The sequence below is a fragment of the Rhipicephalus sanguineus genome, chromosome 4 (genome assembly GCF_013339695.2).
Source record: "Rhipicephalus sanguineus isolate Rsan-2018 chromosome 4, BIME_Rsan_1.4, whole genome shotgun sequence".
Lineage (NCBI taxonomy): Eukaryota > Metazoa > Arthropoda > Arachnida > Ixodida > Ixodidae > Rhipicephalus > Rhipicephalus sanguineus.
The window spans coordinates 177,622,315-177,647,377 of record NC_051179.1 but is presented as its reverse complement, the minus strand read 5'-3'; the positions used below and the strand labels follow the sequence as shown (position 1 = coordinate 177,647,377).

The 25,063-nt window shown below is 46.3% G+C and overlaps 1 protein-coding gene and 1 pseudogene across 1 annotated transcript in view; one reads left to right on the top strand and one right to left on the bottom strand.

Moving 5' to 3' along the window:
* LOC119390927 (vacuolar protein sorting-associated protein 33A) overlaps nucleotides 1–25,063 on the top strand; it is a 59,640-nt gene that overhangs the window by 21,238 nt on the left and 13,339 nt on the right. The window contains exons 6-10 of the mRNA XM_037658643.2: nucleotides 6,427–6,543; nucleotides 7,350–7,691; nucleotides 13,905–13,995; nucleotides 15,422–15,496; nucleotides 16,002–16,081. Of these exons, the coding sequence (XP_037514571.1) occupies nucleotides 6,427–6,543; nucleotides 7,350–7,691; nucleotides 13,905–13,995; nucleotides 15,422–15,496; nucleotides 16,002–16,081 (705 nt within the window). The remainder of the gene's footprint in view (nucleotides 1–6,426; nucleotides 6,544–7,349; nucleotides 7,692–13,904; nucleotides 13,996–15,421; nucleotides 15,497–16,001; nucleotides 16,082–25,063) is intronic.
* LOC125758151 (uncharacterized) lies at nucleotides 23,992–24,717 on the bottom strand (annotated as a pseudogene).

The window sequence follows — 25,063 nt, the reverse complement described above, 5'->3', positions numbered from 1 at the left end:
GTCTGAGTGTGTCCGGGTGAGTAATGTTTTGGTGAGTTTGAGTCCGAGTGAGTCCGGTTGAGAAAAAGTTTAGTGAATCTGAGTCCGAGTGAATCCAGTTGAGGAAAATACTGTTGAGCCTGGGTCCGAGCGACCCCTAAGGGTGTATCCACACGACGGACCGAATCCGTCTTTTCCGCCGCGGACGGTGCATCACGTGACCCCGCGTCACGGATTTGTGCCATCCGTGCCTCGTCCGCGGACGTCGCGGACGGAAAATGCCAAGCTCTTTTTCGCATTCGGATTCGCGCGGAATACCACAACAGATTTAGCCGAGGGTGCCATTATAGGTCTAGCAACAAGCGCTGCTTTTTCTTTTTCTCGTATAGTTTCGTAAATTTAGCCGATGAAGATTTATTTTATTATTGCCAGATATCTATATATTTTAAACCTTGTAGGCGTTTTCCAACACACAACGTAATGGCTGCTCTAAAAGCGAGGCTCTCCAAGTCTGCACGTAGGTTAAACTGAACAGTCTCGGATGCAATAAATGGGAGCTATGTTTCGAGTAGAAATGCACAGACGTGCAACACTTGCCCGAAGCAGGGTACCGTAGCGCGACCTGCAGCCTTGTTTCCGCTGATATGGCTCGCCGCATCACGGGGTCCTGTCGTTCTATGCGAGGTCCCACGAGCGACAGCAACTGAACAAACTGCTCTCTTGACACTCGCAGCAGCCCCCTGTATTCTTCGGTGTAACCAAAAGCTCACCGTACAGTTGGTGTTGTATACCCAGATGCTTGTGGTCCTTTTGCCAACAAGATCTTTTTGCAGGAAAGAAGAGCGCTTCACCGTCTAATTCTGGTAATGCAACAGCCATTGCAGCTAATCGTCGCTTTCTTTCGAACTCCATCTTCAACTTAAAAGAAACTCTGCGCCATAGACGGAAACGTAAAAACCTTCAATACTTTTGCTAGCGATGAATGTGTTTTCGACTTCCAGACTGCTCGCGCCATCTAGAGAAAAAAAGAACAAGCAAGCATTCGCACATTATTATGACCTCTGAGATTTGGTAGCTATCGCAGATCACTGAGCTCATGTTCTGCCAATAGAGGTACTCGCTAAGCCTACAGCTCTCAGAAAACGAGTAGGGTGCTTGGAAACAGTACCGAATTGTCATGAATACGTTGCCGGCGAAGCTTGAGGACACAAACCTAAAGCCGACACAATCATCAGTTTGGGACTAACAGCCCACGCAATGCGCGACGAAGAGCTTAAAGATTCGAAGCGGGCAGCTCTCGCTTCAGACAGTGCAGCCATGTTTTTTTGCTGCGGCGCGTCCGTCTACTCGCTTTGTCCGTCGTCTGGATGTGCTTTCCAGCCGGACGGGCGGCGGAACGATCGTCCGCGGACGAGATTTCCGCGGATAAGTCCGTCGTGTGGATACACGCTAAGCGCAAGATATATTTCTTGAGTGAGTCCAAGTGAGCTCGACCTTTTGTTGCCGACTTATGGTCATATCTACTCATCTTCAGCATTACTATCAGCCTTATATCGGCTTACGTTTATACTCAAGTCTATTCACACATATCTCAGCACACTAGCATTCAGCGCCGCCTCAATATTTATTGATCAGAGGCATGAGTTAGGGGTAGGGATGCCATGACCTCCCCCCCCGCAAACTCTTTCATTAGAAGTTCTTGGTAAAAATATCTCACGTGAGTTGCATATTTCATAAAGATGTCCTTACTGGATGGATATATGATAATGATGATAACTCATATTTGAAGGCACAAGATCAAAAGGCATATCTTAGAGCACCGATTATGGGAGATACTGGCGTTAAAAAGGATTAAGACCATGACCGAAAAAGCTAATTTTACGCCAGCGGACTTATGAGTCGACTCACTCAGGCTCACTCAGGCTCAGATGAAACCGTGGGTCTGAGTCTGAGTGAGTCCGGCTGAGAAAAAGTTTAGTGAGTCTGAGTCCGAGTGAGTCCGGTTGAGGAAAATTTTGGTGAGTCTGAGTCAGAGTGAGCCCTCAGAGCAAAATATATTTCTTGAGTGAGTCCGAGTGAGCTCCAATTTTTTCGCCGACCTATGGCTAAGTGTGCTGTGGCTCTAGCTGTGCGTTCCGAGCCACTGATACCAATGCCAGCACTGGAAAGCCCATGGCAATGCCTGGGAAATAACTTGTTTCACTTGGAAGGACATGACTATGTCCTGGTTGTTGACTACTACTCCAGATTTTCTGAAGTAGTCACACTGGTAACTTCATCAGCACAAGCGGTCATTGCTGCTGACGAGAGTTGTTTTGCTCGATTTGGGATACCAGATGCTGTGCGGACGGACAACAGACCTCAGTTCGCGTCAACGAAGTTTGCCGACTTTGCACGAGCGTATGGATTCCACCACGAGACGAGCTGCTCTTGATACCCTTAGAGTAATGGAGAGGCAGAGTGCATAGTTCGGACTGTGAAGGATTTGCTAAAGAAAAGCTCGGATCCATACCTCGCTCTGCTCACATACCGAGACACACCTAGAGTTTCGGGTATCTCTCCAGCTCAATTACTCATGAGGAGAAGACTACAAACTCCATCTTCCCATTCTACCAAAACGACTTCTTCTGGCTTTACCAAACCACGAGGAATTCCAAGCACAGAATACTGCAGCGGAATTGCAACAGGCGAAAGGCTACAACCGCCGTCGCAGTGCTACTCCTCTCTGTAGATAAAGCTTGCAGCGGTCATGTCCTAAGCCCAGCTCAGTGACCAAGGTCGTATGTGGTTGAGACTCCCAGAGGTGTTGTGCAGAGGAATTGATGCCATCTGGTGCTGTTCGTAGGTGACCAGAATGTCCAAGGATAGACAACAGCGGCCTCACCACGAAACGTTGCTATCAAGTCCACCAAGCACACCCGCCTCGACGTCAACGCTGGAAGCATCATAACCGAATTCTTCATGCACATCACCTGTGCAACCTGTGGTGATGACTCCCTCACCTGAAGGGAAGGATCTGCCTGTGCAAGCAAGTGCGCCTCAGTGTGGTGAACCTATGCGTATGCGTTGTGGTTGTGCAGTGAAACTACCGCGGAGGTTGAACTTGTCACTATCCTGGAAGGGAAGATGTAGTGGACCCTATGTTGTGTTTTGAGCCAAAGGATGGCGCTGGATGCTTGCGAGCACCACCTGGCATAGGGTATATAGTGGAGTGGCAGACTCTAATAAAGGACTTGTTGCTACGAGCCGAGCTTGTGTCTTTACTAGGCGTCCCTGAACCCTTATTAGAAGTCCGAGCATTAGTACTGGAGAGAAACTAGGTGAAGTACTTGAATGTTGCAGTAAAAAGTTCAAGAATTGTAGTATCGTTATTTTGAAAAAAAGATTAATTTGGCCGCGTCTTGTGGTTCCTGCGGATGTATGCATCATTCAGTGAGGCTCGGCACTCACTATTTCAGATGGTTTTGGGTCACTATTGAGACTCAGAAATGTACATAAAGCGAATGCAGCAAATCGGAACACAGCAACGCCGTGGACATTGATTATCAACTTGGCTTGATTTGCGACTGGATGGGATGTGGAGAAATCTGCAGAGGCCCTCATGGTGCTGGAAGAATTTCATTTGGACATTGCAGACAGCTTGTGTGAGCTGCCGAGCACCTTGAAAGACTTGCAAAAGTAGTAACTGCACGAATTTCTGCTGGAAAGCAAACCATTGTCCTTGATTACATTGTGAAATAAAGTTATATTCATGCAGGTTATTTTTTATGTTGAACTGGAGATTTTTTTTTCGGTCCCTAGAAATTTGAATTAACAACCTTTGACTTGCCAAAAAATTGACACTTATTCAAGATCACATGCTCGTGATGTAGTCAACTCGCATTAGCTAAACAATTATAACCACATAGGTTTTTTTAACACGAAAGTGTTTTATGCCGGGGTCCACCAAGTACATCCGTCACGGATATGACGTTGATAAAATGGACGCCAACGGGTGAAAAAACCAAGAAAAATATACCCCGCTGGGAATCGAACCCACGAGGTTGCGGCCGCGACGGCAAGCGCCCGACGCGCTACCGAGTAAGCTAACTCGGGAGATGCTTGACACGGCGCGAACGCGCCTTATATCTTTCACACATTCTCTTTCACGGCTGGCGGAGCGGGGCGGTGCCGCCGTCTGTGAGGAGTGAAAAGAAGTAATGCTTCACGATCGACGCTTGCTAGCGCTTCCTCCGAGATTGCACGCGATATCGGAGGTAATGGTTAAAGCGTCTCGATACCAGAGAGGTAGACTGGCCGCGCTGGCGTCGCCGAGGCACGCTTGACACAGTTACGTTCTTTGCCTTTGGCTTCGTGTTAGCGTGCGTCGGCTCATCGGAGTAGTGCAGCTTCCACGTGCACCGATGGGATTTCTCCGCGGCCGACTGCTTCAATTGCGAGAGCACCGACTAACAAAACTGCTGCAATATGCGTTGCAGAAAGGACGCGATTTCGACGGGCGAATGTCGTGCCTTGGTGGAGCGAGAGCCGCGCCTGCGAGACAGAGGCCAGCGGGACGCACGCGTTTGCGGCTCAGGCTACGAACCTCTACCTCCTGTGTTGCTGAAGCGCAGTATGTGTTATGTATGCATGAGCACAGGCGTCGGCTACCCATTTACTAGAAAGTGCACACCATGCCGTTTCTCTCCTTAATTGACGACGCTTTGAAGAAGCGCATACTGGGTACCAGTGTTGATTATGAGCTTGTTGATATCATCCTTACGCGGGATTCATGATTCGCTGTGTCCAAATATCACATCGTCAGCTACCAGAACGGTTTAATAATGATCATGGGCGTTAGTCGTCGCGATAGAGACATGCTGTCAACATGGGTGCATTCACGTCAAACGGTGCTATAGCTGCCAAACACGAATAGACATTGTACAAGCTCTCATACATCACTACACAATAAGGTCTACTTCTGTGAAGACACGTTTAACTTTCGTGTTATACCGATTCCTATGACGGAGGGATCAGCCATGTTTTTTTTGGATTATCAGAAGCTTTAACAGAATGAAGCTGCCCAGCAGGCTGAATGTCAAACAAGGCTAGTTAACTTTGTACTACGTAACATCTGAGCATTCTCTTATTATTTGTTTTTCTTTTGTGTTCCTGTATGTCAGAAAGCTCGAATGAATCCTAATCCCTTACTCCTTTCATTAATTGAACTGACTGGCTTTAAAATACATTGAAAACATAGCAGGCCAGATGCAGCTTTCATGTGTGTTTTAGTTAGGTGGCATTTATCACAACTCCACAGTAATGAAGCACCATACTCTGTTTATTGCGTAGAAGGGTTGAAGTACTGTTAATTGAGTGGTAAAAAAACAAAAACACGTGTGCATCTGTTTCTCAAACGTGCAATCATTTATTTTATGTTGCTGCATCGCATTTCCATTGCCACAAGCAACTTGCGGGCACCCACAAGACTTGCTTGTATTTAGTTTAATGTCAATCCAAGCCATTTTCACGTTTAATAGAACTGGTGGGGTTGGCCAACATTTTTATCATAGGAGCACATTAAGCTAGGCAAGATGGTGTGATTTGCTGATGACATTAGTTCAGAGCACAAGGAACATTAAAAAGGACAGCACTTCACTGTTGTTGTCCTGTCCTTTTTATGTTACTTGTGTTTGGCACTGGTTTCATCAGGCAACATTTTTAATTTTGGCAAAATTTCTATAATGTGCTGGAACTTTCGAAACCTTGTATAAACACAATCATGAGCTTAATTACCTTCCTAGTGGCTTAGCGACTGTGCCATTGCACAGCTAAGCACAGGGTCAGGGTATGAAATCCTGGTTGCCACATTTTGATTGTGGCCGAAATGCAAAAAAAAATACTGTTGCACTGGGCGTACGTTAGAGACTCCCAGGTGTTCATTACTAAATGCAAAGCATTGCTTAGCGAACCAAACGCACTTTGACTGTTTCTGTCCGTCTATCTATCTAGCCGCCTACGTCTGGGTGCTCTCGTGGTCGCCTTCCCAGCTTAATATATATACCAAAACTGGCATAGGAGGAGATGAGTGCATGCCGAACACAATTCACAGGTCATGGCATGAATAATGTGACCTGCATGTCTTGTACATCATGAAACCCTTTCCACTAGCCACATGTGGCACATACCCGCATAACACGGCTCGCACATACCTGCATACCTTGTCCTTTTTGCGCTAATTAGTTATGTCTGAAGTCGATTTGCACCAACTAGCCCAATTCGCATCTGTGAAGACATTGGTTGGGCTCAGTTTTTCAGTGTCATTTTTAAACATTCTGCCTTCATTCTAGAATGTTCTTGCCAGACCTTTTATGTTCGTCACAGTTGGCCGTGCCCACAGTATTTTTTCAAGAATGACGAGATGAGTGGCCTGTCGTTCAAAGTACCGCTGTCTCTACCACAATGCAGGAGTGCCACGTGGAGGAAGACACCACCTCAATGCACTATGTGGCCCGTGCACTGATGACCCTGCAGTCTCTCTACGGAGTCATTCCGAATGTCTACGCCAAGGGAAAGACGGCCAAGGTGAGAATTTGGGAAGGTGAATATTTTTCTTGCAGCTATTGGATGAGCCTAAGGCATCTTGCAAAACCAATGCTGTCCCATAAACATTGCTGCCTCCTTGCCCACCTATATCACTTCCCCCAGCTGCTGTGGAATGCTGAAAAGTAAGACCTTCTTCATGAGTGAGTGAGGAACATCGACCCACGCACAAAAAATTATTGACAGAGGTGCCATGCATGCTTTCTCTTCTATTCAGTGTCGGTCAGTGAGCACAAAATCATCATCACTGAGTGCGGACTCATTTTCTTTGAATTTCATAAGATCTTGTCCTCATTTGCATCTAGTGTGAAGTAAGTCATGGTGCTGAATTAGTAGAAAAAGCTTTTCTCTTACTTGGTTCAAGCTCACGAAGTTTCACCCTCCACGAGAATTTCGTGTGTTTGTCATCCTCATTCAATCTGTGGGCAGGTGCCTCTGGCAGCAATTGTTGCCCGGAGGCTGACTGTCTAATCTATCTTTACACTCTAGAAAGTGTGAATGTGTGCCACAACTTGATGAATGTGCGTTGGCAAATTGATAGTAGTGGAAGTGCATGCCAGCCTTGGATTACCTTTTGTGAATGCCTGAATCTCTCGCATGGATCTCTGTGTGTGCCTGATAGAAAGGTAGTGCCCTGTGCATGTGCAGTGCACCCCCTTCATTTGATAGTCGACATTTGTGTTCCTGCCGTTCTAATACTGGATCACACGAAGGCGGTTATGTTGAGAGTGCAGCCTTGGGTGGGGATCTGCCTTGTCCAGAGGGAATGCCCTTGACACCCTGTGCAGCTGGTGGGCGACCTGCTGGTGCGCCTGCGCCGAGAGCAGGTGGGCCGGGAGGCACCCCTGGTGCCCCAGGTGGACACCCTGCTGCTGTTGGACCGGCAGGTGGACCTGCTCACTCCCCTGGCCACCCAGCTCACCTACCAGGGCCTGTTGGACGAGCTGTTTGGGGTGCAGCACAACCTGGTGCGGCTGCCCGAGACCTCTTCTTCGGAAGGGGCAGGCAGCCGCCAGCAGCTGTGCCTCAACTCGGCCGAGGAGCTCTTTGCCGACCTACGCGACCGCAACTTCAACGCGGTTGGCCCCCTGCTCAGTCGGGAGGCCAAGAGCCTGACGTCCCAGTACGAGGTGCTGCTTCCCCTTTCCTGAAATTCTGCTTTAAGTTTACTTGCACTGGGAAAGAAAAGAATGGAGTGTGAGCACATGGTAATGCGTGAAGCTAATAGATGAAGACTTGCCACAACCTACGACATAATGTTACCTGCACTAATTGCAACTACACTGTACTAAAATACAAATACACAAATAGCGTGTCATACATGCCACTGATGGTTTTAGTGAGCTTATGGGAAATCAAGCAGAGAACAAAAACAAAAGTGTGTTCAGCTGTCCTCACAGGGGAGGGAAAGACCAGCATTGAAAGTGTGTCTGTTGAAGCTGTGTTTGCAACATTCACATTTAATGAGGCACATTTATGTGGAAGCTCCTTGGCCTGCACCGCTCTGACCAGCGCCTCCTCTACTTTGAGATGCCTGGCACGTCGGCCGAGCTCCTATTGTTCGCCCTACTGTTCCGAGTTCTACAAATGCTTCCCTGTGGTCGTCGTTGCAGCTTTCACATTTCAGCACAGGCAAGCATGTGATATTGCATTGACGCTGTGCCACAAACACTGGTCCATAGGTTTCAGGAATGTTTTTTTGGTCTGATAGCGCGTAGCCAAAGATTTTTTTCGTGTGTGTGTGTCTTAACAGGTCTTTATGTATGTTTGTGTGTGCTTTTGTATGTATGCATGTATATATACCCACATGAAAATTGAAAAATTTTGGAGGTAGGGTTGAAGCCTCGCCCCCTGGCTACGCCAATGTCTGATAACAACATCATCTGCACTTATTTCATCAGTACACAAGGTACTGTAATGAGTTCTCGTACGTTTCGGGTAATCGGGGCCGTCCCCGTCTTGCTAGCAAGTCAGCCCATTCGTGGCAGAGATTTATTTTGACTTTCTAAAGCCGCACTGATGAAAAAGAAAAAAATGAAGGTTGCAGAAAGCTAATCTACCTGCTAGTCCATTCTTGCTATAACTTTCCACTATCGTACCTCGAGTTTTGCATCTGCAGGTGTCTTTTGCAAAAAAAGAAAAAACACTGGTTCAAAGCAAAGAAGTTCTGCGGTACGAACAAGACTAGAACGAGAAGAGACGAATGGAGGAGTGCTGACTTTCAATTCAACGTTTAATCCTAAAAGTGATGTGTGTGCACACATATTGTGGTTTTTTTCACTGAGTACTGAAACTTGAAGACACACGATAAAAAGGAGCATTCAGGACAACGGGAAAAATAACGATCAGTTAATGCTCACTCCGAATGGGCTACCATAAAGAGCATGCGCGCGCTGGCGGAGCACACAATAGTGTCAGAACACAACGGCACGTGTAAACGGGAGCAAGCTGGGCGGGGGATTTCGTGGTGACGCACCAAGCATCTCAAAGTAGAGGAGGCGCTGCTCTGACAGAATGTGCTTCGCCACTTCAGAACTCTGTGTTTTTCAGATGTATGTCCACAGCATCAGCACGAGCAGAGTGTCCTTGTTCACGAGCAAGAGGTGTCTAAATGCGTCACATTCTGTCGATGGTGAAATGATTAGCTTGACGAGCTTTTACTGCGAAAGCTGTTATGAGATCATTTCACCAGCCGTTTTTGGCGCCGTAGTTGTCCGCCGCCGCCGCTGGTGTCTGTAACCAGTATCGCTCGAAAAAGAAAAAAATTCCAGGATGGAACGAGGTTCGAACCTGGGCCCTCTGCGTGGGAGCCCAGTATTCAACCTCTGAGCCATGCCGGTGCTTGAAACTGCTTTGCAAAAAGGTCCTATACAGGCTTCATGTCAGGAAGGAACCACATTAGCATATGCAATATAGCGTGGTAGAAAAGTAAAATAAGCACCAAGCGTTGCATAACGCGAATTCTGTAACCAGGCGTCACACAATGCGAATTGCGCAACGAGTAGGTTGTTGAATGCTTCCAACCCATTACAAAGGGCTCTGCCATAATTCTTCATCGTCATCAGGCACAGTATCAACAAAGTGCGCATACTAATGCCTTACATGCGTTTAGCAGGTACCAACGCTCTCCGTAGAATGACGAAAAATGGCACAGTGCCTGCTGCCCTACTTCTAAAAAATTACAATGATTTATAGCGTAGTGGGTTCCTCGCAAGTGCACTTGTATTGGTTGCCAAGGAAGCCCATAAGCACATGATCTACTGCCTCGGGGTCTCAGTAAAGTTCTTCGCCCCCCCCCCCCCCCCCGCCTCTCTCCCACGTCAACGTATGTTATACAGCATGACGGGAGAGGGAAATAGCGACCGGGCGTCACCCTATGCAAATTACATAACTGGTGGGTTGTTTAAAGCTTCCAACCCATTACAAAGGGCTGAGCCATAATTCTTCATCGTCATCAGTCGTCGCGTCAACAAAATGCACGTAATGCCTTACAAACGTGTAGCTGGTGCCCCGCTTCTTCGCAGTATGACGAATAATGGCTTAGTAGGTGCTTCCCAACTTCACAAAAATTGTGATTTATGGCGTACTGGGTACCTTTCTAGTGTACTTATATTGTAGCCCCAAGAGAGCTTAACGGGCTCTAGAAACGCCGCTCTTCCAGCTTTCGCTGTGACTGTGCTGCGGTTTCAGCGCAGGCCTGGCGTTTTTTTCTTACAACAAAGCAAGCATTCCGCACGTTTCCCCTATATTGGCCTGCAAAGCAGAGTTATCAATCCCCAAAATAACGCCTCTAGGTTTTATGAGGTCTGAGTTATCAAAATCATCGAGTGAATGCTTTTGCGCAGCATTGACTGTGCAGGAGCCTATGCAGTACCGTGCATAACAAAGTGCAGAAGCATGCTTCTGCTGTGCCCTTAATACAGCTGATGAATCTGTTCAAAGAGGCTGACTGTGACTAAGGTCAGTTAATGTGCCAAGCTGAGACTGGCATTGTATGCTGAACTAGCATCGTTTGCTTGAACAAAGGATACCTGCAAAAATGTTTTGCACATGGACTAAGCCTTCAGTATATCCCTCGGCACGTGCATGTGAATTGCAAGTAATTGTAAGTAACAGTAAGACAAGACAGGTGAATTGCAAATATTGGTAAGACAGGACACCACTGCAACATCTACTGGGAGGCTCTGTTGCACACCATCCTCATGCACGCTTTGAGCATCTTGCATTAAAGGCTCTGCATGCCAATTCAGAATGCAAACCTTTCCTTGAAGACGTTCTGCAGATGCTGTGGATAGCAGAGGAACATTGCAGGACAATTAATTTGGCTTGGGTGCCAAGCTGTGATGCTATCCAGGAAAAGAAAGGGCGAATGAATTAGCATTAATGGCAGCACATAAAAATTAACAAGCGTGAAGGCACCTTTCAAAGACCTTATCCATTTTTAACTCAAAGTCGCAAGAGGAATGGTTCTCCAGGGTACACAACTAACTCCAAACCAATCAGTCAATCAACTTTATTTAGTCTATTTTGTTAAACCTATTCCTACAAAAATGGATGTCCTAAACTTGCCAGGCACACTTCATCAGGGATGAGACAGCTGCGCATATTGCGCATTTTTGATACGATTCCGCTTTCCTGCGCCAAGCTGCTCCAAAAGCATAAAAATTTCAGAAATTACGCCAAACTGCTGCAAAACAGCCTCAAGAGCAAGAATTTTGATGCCCATGTCAGCTTCGGTGGGGAAAAAGGCTGAGTTGACATGACTTTCCAAGCAGCGCCAGGAATACCAAGAAAATAAGACGTTTGCAGAACACATTAGACACGCCCAAGCGTGTTTCTTCTGTGTACCTTTCTAATGAAGGCTACCATGGCACCGCCATAATCTCCTCTGGACTGTTGTAAATATGCGTGACCCCCCGAAAATGTGCTGCTGTACCTCGAGCGTACTGCTTCTACTCACTAGGCTGTGTGTTCTGGCGCTACTGTCACTTAGCGAAAACTACCGAGTGGCATGCATAGTGGGGTTGACTCTCAGGCTCTTTGTTGTGCGTAGCGTGTTCTTTTGGTCGCTGCGGTTTTCGTGTCGACGCTGCTGCATGTGATCACCTACGCAAGCGTTTGCCGTGGGCAAGTGCCTTGTTACGTCAACGCGGCATCAGTTAGCTTCCTGCATGTGACGTGTCTCCGTGATGCTCTAGTGCATGGGTTCTCAAACTGGGTTTCTTGGCTCATGACGCGTCGGCAATCTTGTGGAAGCTTTTATATCCAGTGATATTGCGGTTTTGTAGTGAAAGACGTGCAATGAGTGCTTTGATATGCGTAAGAGGTGTCGCTTCATGTCGGCTGTGGGCTACATGAGTATTTAGGCTTAGCTTTACGACCGGTGTAGCGGTCAATGACCATTTCGCTGTGCGACTGGCATGCCTCCTTTTTTGTTTTGCAAAAAATAAAACAGGCCTCTGTACGTCCGGTGCTTCATTTGCATGAACAGATTGCATGCGCTGCACGGTGCCTGAAGAATGCAATGTATTGTAGGCAGGCACTTTACGCGACTCACGGCGCGAGGGTTGGGGTGTGGGGGAATCGCAACTCTATGTAATATTGGGGGTTTACATCAATGGCGATGGCCTTCGATATTAAAGAAGAGAAAACAGGGCAATGCGGGCAGTGTTGATACTGTGGTTGCGTGTGTCGAGAGGCGTTATCACCTACCCCTGCCCACCCCCCACCCTGCTTTCGATTGTCTTCATGCTGAAGAAAAAGTTACGGGTTCTGCGGCACTCTGGAAAAGCCATTGGGGTTCCCCAAGGCCAGAAAGTTTGAGAACCCCTGCTCTAGCGGTTTCGCATGAGAAGGAGGCAGCGAACTCATGCAAAGCGCATTTGTGTCGTCCCCCAATAAAAGCGTACAGTACGCTTACAATGGTGCTACTCTTGCAATGTCGTACGTGCGCATTTGACGAGATAGTCAGTGTGGCAAGGTTTCGCACCTGCGCCACACTCTTGAAGGTGGTCCCGCACGAGGTGGTAGCGAACGGCGGTGCAACGCATTTTGTTGACTGTTAAAGTGTGCAGTACAGATGACGCTATGCCAACCGCATGGCCGAGCAGATAGCTGAAGGCGCTTATTGTGATGATCTCCTGACAAAGAGTAACACTGACCTACAGGAAGCTCTTGGGAAGCTTAAAAAGCTAAATAAGCAGACAAAGCAAACGTACAAAAAGCCAAAGCAGTAATTTGCTGAATCATATCACTGACCTTAAGCAAAGGCCTGCCGCTATGCAACTACAATTCTTGTGCAATCACAATTTTTTTATTGTTGATAAGTGTGAAGCTTTTTCTTTTTTTTTTGAAATGTTTGAGGTGGACCTAGTTTCCAGAACCTTTCTTTAATTATTTCATATGTTTGTTACGTGGGCTAGATAGGTTGCATGGTATGAAAAAAGGTAGTGTAGTTCATACCTGGTGATAATCTGCTAAAAAGACTTTCTCCAAAGGCTGTTTCAATGTTATGTGTATTATAAGCAAATTAAAATATGTGCTTGTCCCCCTAAGTTGCGACAAATTTGATTTTTCAAGCTCCTAGGATGACATATTAAATGCCGCTAACCGCTCCAAATCAAGGTGCTTCTGCTCCAAAATAGAAATTTTGCTGCTCCAAAAACTGCTCCCAATTCAGTTTCAGCCGTCTCACCCCTGCTTCATCGAAACGGTGTTATGTCATCGTGTAGGACACGCACATCTTGACTGACAATTTCTTGTTGAGAGGGAAGCAACAACTGGAGTGTGAACAATGCAAAGAGCCTCTACCGTGAATCACGTCTTAATAACATCTCCAGAAGGAAAGACCGAAATATTTTCACAGGCTCTACAAAACACTAACATTCCTCCATCCATGTTTAATTCTATCGGAACATGCTCCAGTTTCCCATAGAGACCAAATGTCTTTTAAATAAACATTAAGGGAAGGTTTTGTTCCTTTTATCGGTTTCCTTTTTAGTGAGCACTACCTTGTAGCTGATGCATCTTAGCCTTTGCAGCTTTTGCACCAATAAACCTAACATACTAGCAAAGTTGTGTACACAAGGGATGCAGCTGCATCATTGGCATTGCTCATGCCAGTTCTTATACTGTTTTTCCCAAACTTGAAATTATTATTTTTGGAAAATGGCCAGGAAGTGGTGCATGTCAGCTTGCATAATTTCACCGTATATTGCACATCTTATGCGCCTTCTGTCAGTCCATTTCAAGGTTATCGGATAGGAGTCCTTCCTATTGTGTATCCTAGCACTGTACTTCTGTGGTTGTCTTGGTACACCTAGCCTCGTATTCCTGTATTGCAGGTGCGTCATGACGCCAGAACCATTGGGGAGATCAAGCAGTTTGTGGACCGGCTACCCAGCATGCAGCTGAAGCGCAAGTCGCTTGCCAACCGTCAGTCACACATTGTGTTGCTCCTGTTCTTCCACAAATAGCAATGTGCTGTCTGCTTTGTCTTTTTATTTTTTCACGGTAAAGGTGAACATCAAGTGAATGTGAGGATGGTTGCTTGAATGTTACAGTGTTACGTTTACCAAACACAGCTTTCGTAACAAGTGTTACTGGAGGTGAAAATTTGTTACCATCATTGCCCTAATACAGAACTGACTTCCACCGAGGCATACTGTTCCACTAACGAAGAACGTGCAATTCCGGATTCGTGAGTTGTGATGCCTTCTCTGTGTGGCTTACTGACCAGTCTTAGTGTGAAGCGCAACCTGTGAGTTCTCCGTTGCAATGCAGGTTTCTTATGCTGCTATGGAATCACCTATTCTTCTTGAATAACCTCTTTGAACAATACATACCAGCAAGAAAGATGGGACGAGGTGAATGAAAAATACCTACACAGTGCCATCATGGTTGCTGACAGCTTCCTCACCTCAACCAGTCTTTCTCACTGTTCTCTTAGATGGTCTTGTTTTACTGACTGTAGACCACCTCACAAGCTAGTTTTAGCACTGCAGAGGCTGCTTAGCCAGTAGGACGAGTGAAAATCCCTCACGACGTATTCATCCAAAACAAAGACAAACTTGGCTGGTCTTCACTGAAAGCCACCTTCATTGCTCACCAAACCATATTTTGCTGAAAGCACTAAACGAAATATTTTTTAGACAAATTGTTTTCACTGCTGTGGGAAAAATAAATGTTCAGGTACTTTCCAAGAAATAAATGTGATCAGTCAATCCAACCAATCAGCCAACCATTGAGCACCTCTTTTGGGGCTAATTCAAGTGTCAGTAAGCTTTGACATCCGACCACTGGCACCTTATTTTCTTGTGAAGATTTGTAGAAGCATAACAACTCCATAAAAACAGCAGGAATCGTGTGAATAAAATGGGTGTGAAGTTGCTTAGAAGTGGATTTCCATTTTTTTTCTTGCTGCATCATTCCATGCCAAATAAACCAGCATTTTCACGTCTTTGTTAAAGTTAAAAACTCCTTCCAGTTTTTTTATTTTGTTGGCAAAATTTTTCTGCCTTATTTGTCTACTGAGATAGAGGGCATCAAACATTTTTTATTTTTTATTTCAAAGGAGTGCTGTGTGATGCAGTTGTTAAAGTGGTGGTATGACTGCAAAAATAATGAATTTAAGTATGTCAATACTTTGAGTGCTTTTGGCACGAGCAGTATTGAATACAAGTGTGAAATTTTATATTTTTTTCTGGGAATGAGACAAATCTAAAGGGCACAAATCAAATACACAGTGATCACCCGGTCAGCATACTAGTACAAGCAAACAATATTTTAGGCACTGAAGGTTTAACAGATGGCCTGAAAAAAAAAAGCATGTGCCCAATTATAATGAGAACTCCCCCTGCAGACACTTCCCTGGCAGAAGAGATCAAGAAGGTCACAGACCAGGAGTCCTTCTTTGAAAACCTTGCTGTCGAACAAGGTGAGTGTTATGTCCTAAATTCTAACTCATGTGGCCACTGTGGTAAACCTTGGCAATGCTCTTCTTTTGCAAGTCTCGTGTTATCCAACTTTCTTGGGGGCATTACTGAAAATTGTAAAATTCAGAATGTGTTATTAAATGTTTATAGCAGACAGTTGAATTCAACAGGTGGTTCAAAGGCAGGTTGCTTAAGTAAATAAAGATTTTTCCATTTCACGAACTTTGCTCCAGTTGTGAGCTTCCACAGAACTAATTCGCCATATATGTACACCTGTTGAGTACTAACCAGCAAATGCTGACTTCATTTTCAGGTGAAGTATGAAGGCCTGCCTTGTGATCAAGGTTTGTACTTGTGCTGGGACCCAAAAATGTGGCTAGGCTGCTATGTATATCACTATTTGACCCACTGTTTTTGTTGGCTGTTGAAAGCACTGTCTTGGTGTAATGATGATGATGTCTAATCTTCTGTAACCGACCCCTTCCTTCTCCTTTCATATCTTCACAGAATTCATGAATGGCATTGACACGGACAAAGTGCACCCTCACATTGAGGACTGCATCGCTCGACAGGAGGACATTATCAAGGTAACAAAGGGTCACATTAAACAGTTGAACATAAAGGTAGTGAATGTTCACCTTAGCTAAATTAGCAATAAATGTATATGCTGCTTAAGCCATCTTGGGAAGGCCGCGGGGCTTTTAATAGTAAAATTTTTCTAGTACTAGTAGGCTTTCAATGGCATTTATGCAGATATGCCTGTTGTTGGTCTCGGCAAGTTGCCTCCAAAATTTTACAGTGCAAGCTGTTATGAGCTCGCAACAACAGTCGATTTTGGTGGTGTAGTTGTCCGCCGCTGCCGCCGGTGTATGTCGCGCACAATTAGGAAAGAAAAAAGCCGGCAGATCCCACGCATTGTGGGAATCGATGTAATGCGAAGCAGCCAGCAAAGAGCTGCATACATCGTCTTGTATGTCATTGAGGAAAATGCGTGTCATGGTTTTCATGTTAACTCCTATTATTTATGTTCGTCACACAGTAACGTCGCGCAATACCAACTTGGGGGTCGATCAACCTAGAGAAACGGCCGCCAGGGCACCATGAGCGTGGCACGTAAGTCATGCTGTACATGACATGCGTGTCATGACATTCATGTTAAGTCGTGTTATTTATGTTCGTCACACAGTCACGTCGCAAGATACCAATTTTGGTGTATATCAAGCTAGCGAAACGGCCGCCAGCGCACCATGAGCGTGGCACGTAAGTCATGCTGTACATGACATGCGTGTCATGATTTTCATGTTAGCTCGTGTTATTTATGTTCGTCACACGGTCACGTCGCAAGATACCAATTTTGGTGTATATCAATCTAGCGAAACGGTCGCCAGCGCCCCATGAGCGTGGCACGTAAGTCATGCTGTACATGACATGCGTGTCATGATTTTTATGATAACTCGTGTTGTTTATGTTCGTCACAAGGTCACGTCGCAAGATACCAATTTTGGTGTACATCAAGCTAGCGAAACGGCCGCCAGCGCACCATGATCGTGGCACGTAAGTCATGCTGTACATGACATGCGTGTCATGATTTTCATGATAACTCGTGTTATTTATGTTCGTCACACGGTCACGTCGCAAGATACCAATTCCGGTGCATATCAATCTAGCGAAACGGCCGCCAGCGCCCCATGAGCGTGGCACGTAAGTCATGCTGTACATGACATGCGTGTCATGATTTTCATGATAACTCGTGTTATTTATGCTCGTCACACGGTCACGTCGCAAGATACCAATTTCGGTGCATATCAATCTAGCGAAACGGCTGCCAGCGCCCCATGAGCGTGGCACGTAGGTCATGCTGTACATGACATGCGTGTCATGATTTTCATGATAACTCGTGTTATTTATGTTCGTCACACGGTCACGTCGCAAGATACCAATTTCGGTGCATATCAATCTAGCGAAACGGCCGCCAGCGCCCCATGAGCGTCGCACGTAAGTCATGCTGTACATGACATGCGTGTCATGATTTTCGTGATAACTCGTGTTATTTATGTTCGTCACACGGTCACGTCGCAAGATACCAATTTCGGTGCATATCAATCTAGCGAAACGGCCGCCAGCGCCCCATGAGCGTGGCACGTAAGTCATGCTGTACATGACATGCGTGTCATGATTTTCATGATAACTCGTGTTATTTATGTTCGTCACACGGTCACGTCGGAAGATACCAATATTGGTGTATATCAAGCTAGCGAAACGGCTGCCAGCGCACCATGAGCGTGGCACGTGTGTCATGCTGTACATGACATGCGTGTCATGATTTTCATGATAACTCGTGTTATTTATGTTCGTCACACGGTCACGTCGCAAGATACCAATTTCGGTTCATATCAATCTAGCGAAACGGCCGCCAGCGCCCCATGAGCGTGGCACGTAAGTCATGCTGTACATGACATGCGTGTCATGATTTTCATGTTAACTCGTGTTATTATGTTCGTCACACAGTCACGTCACAAGATACCAATTTTGGAGTATATCAAGCTAGCGAAACGGCCGCCAGCGCACCATGAGCGTAGCATGTAAATCATGCTGTACATGACATTCGTGTCATGATTTTCATGTTATGACTTGTCATTTATGTTCGTCATACAGTCATGTTACGCCATACCAATTTTGGTGCACATTCGATTAACCAAGCGACCAGGAGAGCACGAAGTCGTAGGCGGCTAGATAGATAGATAGATAGATAGATAGATAGATAGATACGGTCAAAGTCGCAGAAGTTCGCTAAGAAATGCTTCGCATTTAAAATAGGGTTGGAGCATGAATCTAACCAAGGCTTCCCGAGTGGCTGTCGAGAATTCTACTACAGTAATCCCTCGTTATAACGAAATCGCTTTACTCGCAATATCGTTTTATTAGAAATTTCTTCCGGTCCCGACCCAAATGCATGCATATTGAGGCGCATTACTCGAAGTGCGCGAAATGCTTGACCCTCTTAGAACGAAGTGGCGAGCGGAGGTGTCGCCGAGCGGCACTGACCCTTTTGCGCATGCAGTGTCAAATTAATGCTGCCGACGTCTCATGCAAACCCGAAACAGTCCACAAAGGTACCAAACCCACGACCGATTACCGCCTAGTAACGGGTACCAAGCGAATGCCCAATGCTCGCAGCTATTTACAGTCGCCGACGGATATTTTGGATATAAAAAAATACGGACTTCGTGGATGTTTCAGACTTCATAAATGCACCGCCAAGGTTCCCACAACTCTAATACATTTTCGCGACCGATTTTTTCGGACGACTTTATGCTCTAAAGTTTGATTTTTCGGACTGAATCACTCATTTTGATCCACACCGCTTGGTTTTGAAAGCCGCCATGTTGAATTTTCCGCTGGCTGAGTGAAGTTTGGTTTGGCTTCCAGTGCATAATCATGTATCCTCTAAGATAGGCAGTGCGCACAATTTTGCAGTTTCGGAGGCCATGCCCGCTCTTCCTTGGCTGGCAAAACGCTCTAGGGGACGCAACTTTTCTCTTTCAGTCAGCCTTATCGTCATCATAAATACGCCGGTAGGGTTTTTTTTGTGCATTTGTTTCATTTGTTTTTCCAGCTGTCATTCCACACGTGGTCGTCCTTGTGGTGTGTCATGTATGTGTCTGAGGCATTGTGCGCGTCAGATTTTTCTCTGCCGTCGCGGTAGTTACGGCGCTTGGCTGCTGACCTGAAACAGCTGGGTTCGATCGCGGCCGCGTTTCGATGGAGTCGAAATGCTGGAGGCTCGCTTACTGTGCAATGTCAGTGCAGGCTTAAGAACCCCACACCGCGTCATTGAATCCCATCAACCAGACGAGACGTGACGTGCATCTTTTTGTGACCGGCGTCAAATTTTGCGTGCTTGGTGCCATGGAGCCACCAACTGTGCCGTTCGCATCGGTCGGCGGCAGCGATTGCCAACGCTCTGACGACGTTACTTCAGCCCGAATACGACCATGTGTGCTCGTCCCCAAGCGTAGCATGAAGCAGAGCATGACGAGATTTTTTAGGCTGCTCTATTTCAAGTAGACTTCATTTTAATATATTAACAACTTTTTAGCACTATTTTGCCGTCCCCGCCAGGTCCCCAAAATCGGTCAGCGACTGTACTGCAGAGCGAACGGTAGCTGTCAAATTCCACAGTGCAGCGCGCCAGAACTATTAATTTCGGTCGTAATCGCATCGCTGGAGTTCCCCAAGATTGAATCTACACGAAAATAAAGTTTTCCTGGTGCTTTGCGACGACAGAAAACGACGGTCTCTTGGATGCCGAAAAGTGGCCAAAAGACCACGGGCTGCCTTGAGCCATAGCGTTCCATGGGGTGCGCTGTGTGATTGGCAATGTGATTGCGTTATTCAGAGCTTTATTCAAAATTTTATTCAAAACTTTATTCACAATAATAATTTTTTGCTTCACTGAATACATTGTGTTCTGACTTCATCGCAGTGGTAGGGCTGTTAATGCTCGACTGCTTTAGCTATTCTCGAGTGGTCGCTTATATCAAAATAGCGCTTATAACAAATTTTTTTGCCGTCCCGCTGACTTCGTTATAACGAGGGATTACTGTACGCTGGTGCTTGATACTTTTTCACAAAAAGGCCCTATACAGTCGTCATGTCGGGCGAGGAATCATGTTAACAGATGTTAAAGGTCGTGGCTGAAGAGTTGAATCACATCAGGCATCGCTCAATGTCACTTGTGTAACGAATGGGTGGATTAAAGCATCCCAACCATTACATAAGGCTCAGCCATAATTCATCGTTATCAGCCACAACATCAACAAAGGGCGCAGCGTGTATTGCTGTGACTTTGTGTAGATCTTAAGTTTCTGGCAACGAAATGGCTCAAGAACCTGGTACAGTTTCTGGGGCCAGCTCTGTGACTCAGATTGAATTTTACACTGTGAGAACAGGCACTGGAAATCACAATTCAAGCCAGTTTTCTTGTGTCTTTCCATTTGCTGTGAAGTCTACATTGGTTTGTATTCAGCATGGTGTCTAGCTGCTCCTAACTTTTTCTCTTTTGCACCGCAGCAGTTTTTCTTTCTTGCAATCCTTATGCGAAATTGCTGCCATCTGTTTGAGGCTATAACTGTTTCCGCTTATGTGCTTTGATTATAATCAATTGGTGAAAAAAAAAAGTCGATCAAGTGCCTGTCTGCGTTACCACCATTTCCTAGTCACTTTGTTGACAATCATTAAATGTGAAGACTATGAGAATGAAGCTGTAGGTTGATCACAGTCATATCTGAGCCTGCTGCTGTTGAGAACAAAGCTGTACATTAGGTAACAAACTTTGTCTTTCTGTTTTCACTTTAGTGAATAAAGTGTTGTTAGCCATCTGAATATCCTGTGTGCAGCGTAGGTTGGCTGGTGAAGAGTGCATGACACGAGTAGGTGCAGCGATAAGAAAGTACTGTTGACCTATTTCAGTGCATGCTCCATAAGCTACAGTGTACGTCCTGATGCAGTGTACATTTGATTGTGAACAAAATTTTGTCTCCTTGACCTTGTTGTCTGTTTCTCAAAACTAAAACTTTGATTTTGTAGTCACCAACGTGAGTTATTTATTTTATACATCTCACACACGTGAAAAGTGAACACGAAAATCGTTAATTGCCCCAAGAGGTAGGTGTTGATTGGTTGGTATTTTATGCACTATCCTTCCAACATGTCTTGGTAAATAACATGGCAGGCGAATAAAATTCGCATTTACCCCATTGCTTTCTGGGCTTCTGGTCGTCTTGCAATGTCATTCCATGCAGCAAGACACAATTTTGACACTCCAACTCAACACTTGCCAAACTACAGTAGAATCAAGGAATATTCCTATCCGCCGAAATTTCACATCATCAAAAACTAGCAAAAATCAGTTTTCAAACCACGATATACAAACAAAACATTTATTTCCGTTGAAAGAACTCACGTGGATCTTTCTGCAACACATGCGAATGGACCAATAATGGGTGGTGCAGGTGGCTGTCGTGAATGCGCGCGTCAGAGCTTCGCCTGAGGCCAACTGAAAACTAAGTGCTAAAGTCGGCTCCACCATAGTCATGACTCATAAGCGAGCGACAGGAACGCCAAACCGCTTCGTGCCTTTTTGTGACTTTAATGCCTTTAATCTACTGCTGTGATAGCCGTGTACCTTCGGAACTGTGCAGTCACTATTGATAATCGCATCGATAATGACTACGGTTCTGTGCAAGGTGGTTGCGGCGAACGGTAGTTCCGTTTTCAATTCATGTGTGCTGTCCGTGTGCGTGCATCGTTGCTATCTGTGATCGAGTCCATCGCAGTTTTGCCCACAGCGATTGCGGCGAGTAGCATCGCTTTGACCTAGTGAACGTTGGATGCGCCACTTTCAAAGTTTCGTTGTTGCCATACTTGATCTTGTTGACAGCGGCCACGGTTTCATCCACAGCTGCTGTGGCAAACAATAAGCACAGTTTCAACTCTGCATGCACTGGCCGCACACGTACTTCTGAAGCTTTCAGAGCATGCTGCTGTCAGCATCCGTCGCAGCCAGAAAGGTGTTCAGAACATCCGAATTTTAGCCCATTGGACACTATGCAGGGGTGGTACAGCTGCGCCAATTACGCCAAAGTGCTACATTTCCGACTTCTTGCGCCAAGTTGCGCCAAAACTGCAATATTTCCTGACATTGCGTCACACTGCTCCAGAACGCAGAAACTGACAACCGCAAATTTGTTTTCTGTCCAGTTTTAGTAGAACCTGACCCGGTGTAAACAACTATGATTCTTCTTCGTCCGCGATACCGAATGTAACGTTCTGTATGAAGCTGGAACCAGGAAAAGTAGACCTAACATCGGACTAAGAAGCGCTGGCTTTTATGGGCGTTCTCGGCTTGCCAGGTAGCTGCCGACTCCATGCAGATACGCCGCTCCGGCGATGCCAGGAATATTGAGAAGTGGCCCGGACGAGTTGTCATGGCTACGCACGGAGCATTGCCGTCAAATGCAGATGAACTCATTAGTTTCGGCATTAAGCAGAATGATATTCGCAAAATCAAAGTGGCCAAGTACTCCTTTCTAGAGGAAATTCTGCCCTGAGGGAGGCTATTCAGCAAATTGAAGAATTTGAAAAAAGTGCAGAAAAAGCAAAAGCAATAAAGTTGAAATACTAAAATGTTCATGCAATGTTTACTTTTATTATGACTTCAAAATTTGTGACATCTTGACCCTTCTGTTCTACTCCTTGTTAAATTATTTTCAACTTGCAACTTTACCATATGAATAATTCTGACGTGGGACATTTGCCATAGCTGTCATAAAACAGTTTCTTAACAGTACTTTGGTTCTGTGATATTCCATAAATAAAAAGGTTGACCTGCTTGGTTTTGACCAGCTGCTCCAAGGCACAGTTTTCCTGCTCCAAAATGCTGTTTTTTCTGCTCCAAAAACTGCTACAAAAGCTGTCTGAGCTGTCCCACCCCTGACAATGGAATTCAGCCGGGGAATTTTATGAATTCGTATAATACCAAAACCAACAATAGCGCATCCATAATCGTATGCAATGCATTTCAGGGAACAGCATTTTTCAATTTTATAAGATAAGTATCACACATTTGAAGCACCTGATAACATTTCAAAGCGTATGAAGTGCTTAAAAAATATACACAGTGAAGCAACATGCATGCAAAGCATCCCACTGTATGTGGTACCTTGTGAAACTCCACAGTTGAAAAAGAACTACGAACGACATGCTCCGGCGCAATTGGTCCAGTCAGTAAAAATCGACGATGCACACGAGCTGCCCATTGAGCATGTACCTATTAGAGCAACGTAATAAACAATATAGAGATGTGAACAGCAATGCAGCCATGCATGAGCAGCCACTATGCGATTTTAAAGCTCGTACATGAAGTGTTGGGACTCGTGTCTGGCGGTGTTTGACTTTGTTAGCTGGCCCCCGTCAACGGACCCATCGTCCAACTTTTGCAGAGAGGAGAGTGCTTGTACGTGATGACAGAAGTTTATTTACATAGATGCACGATGAGAGATACCAAGAGAGAACTTTTTACAAAAAGTCTTCGGCTTATAAAGCCCCGAGTCTGCCAACATTGAGGGCCTCGAAACCAGTGTCCGCAGCTCCCACCAATCCTGTGACTTTCCGTCCTGTCGTTTGGCCTCCAGAAAGGAGTCATTGAGTCGCACAATACACTTGTAAGTCGAGAAGCCCAATTGGGGAGCACCAGTAAAAGACACAATTTACGCGCCACGCCCCGACAACTCCCTGAACGTCAGTGTGGTGGGCGGGTTCGAGCCGAGGCGGCCGAGGATGTGGGCCTAAGCCCGAGGGCCGCGGAGTCAACACGCACGCTCCAAGTCTCTAACAAAAGTGCCCCCGTTTATTGTCAGTACACCCTTTATGTACTACATCCTATAGAGGGCGCCTCATATTTGGCTCGGAACTCGCACCATCTACGTCCCCCCTTTTGGGAAAGTAACAGAAAGCAACCCCTCGCTCTCAGGCATGTAACATAATGACAAATGTCTCATGACACGCTCTACAAGTTCAGCCGCACCGGTGGCCTAACACAACGTCCAGACCGAGTGCACACAACCGACACTGGCGGCCTTGAGAGAGTAGCCGGGGCAACTCGTGGCGATGCAGCTGGTAGAGGAGTGACCGCCCTAGGAGCTGGACTGCTGCACACTGGCTCTGGGCGTGTTGGAGTCCATGGCGGGCTTTGGGATCCTTGTGGCAGTGAACTGGAGCTGCCGAGGTGACAACCATCTGATGACGGAGACTGCTACGGAACCAGGTGTCTCCGCTTGCGGACGAGAGCACCTGCATCTGTCTGGACCATGTGGGATCATGGACGCTGCGCTGGGCTAAGAATTGGGCCAGCACATTCTGCGTCGCGAATTCAGACTCTCTCCCCCTCTCCGACGAGACGCAACTCCTGTGCAAAATGCCGACGGTCACAATCTTGATGATGGCGACGTTGTTGGGCAGTGTTGCACCTGTGGAAATCGGCAGTGTGAGGGGATCCTGGAAGCAACGTGGCTGGTGGGACTGGAAGGCGAGTCCTGAGGCTGTGCCCCATGAGCAGCTGAGCGGGGCCGTACCCGGTCACACCAGGTGCGTTACGGTAGGACAAGAGGTCCAAAAGCCAGTCTGGAGACTTCTTGAAAAGTTCCTTTACAGTCCGCACCATCCGCTCGTCTTCGCCATTGGACTGCGGGTACCTGGGACTGCTGGTGACGTTGGAGAAGCCGTAGCTCTGGCAGAAGGCGCAGAACTGTGCTGCCGAAAATTGGGGTCCACTGTCGCTGACGAGGGCCTCCGGGATCCCATGCCTTGCGAAGACACCTTGAGTAGTAATCGACGAGGAGAAGGTAGTCTGCTTCTTCGTGATGAAAAATGTCCATCCCGACTCGCTCCCAGGGGCGGCTAGGCATCACTGTAGGAAGCAGTGACTCTGCTTGCTGGACCCGCATGGTGGCACTGTTGGGGCAGTTCTCCTCCATTGTCTCCACCATTTCTGACGCCACAGCCATACA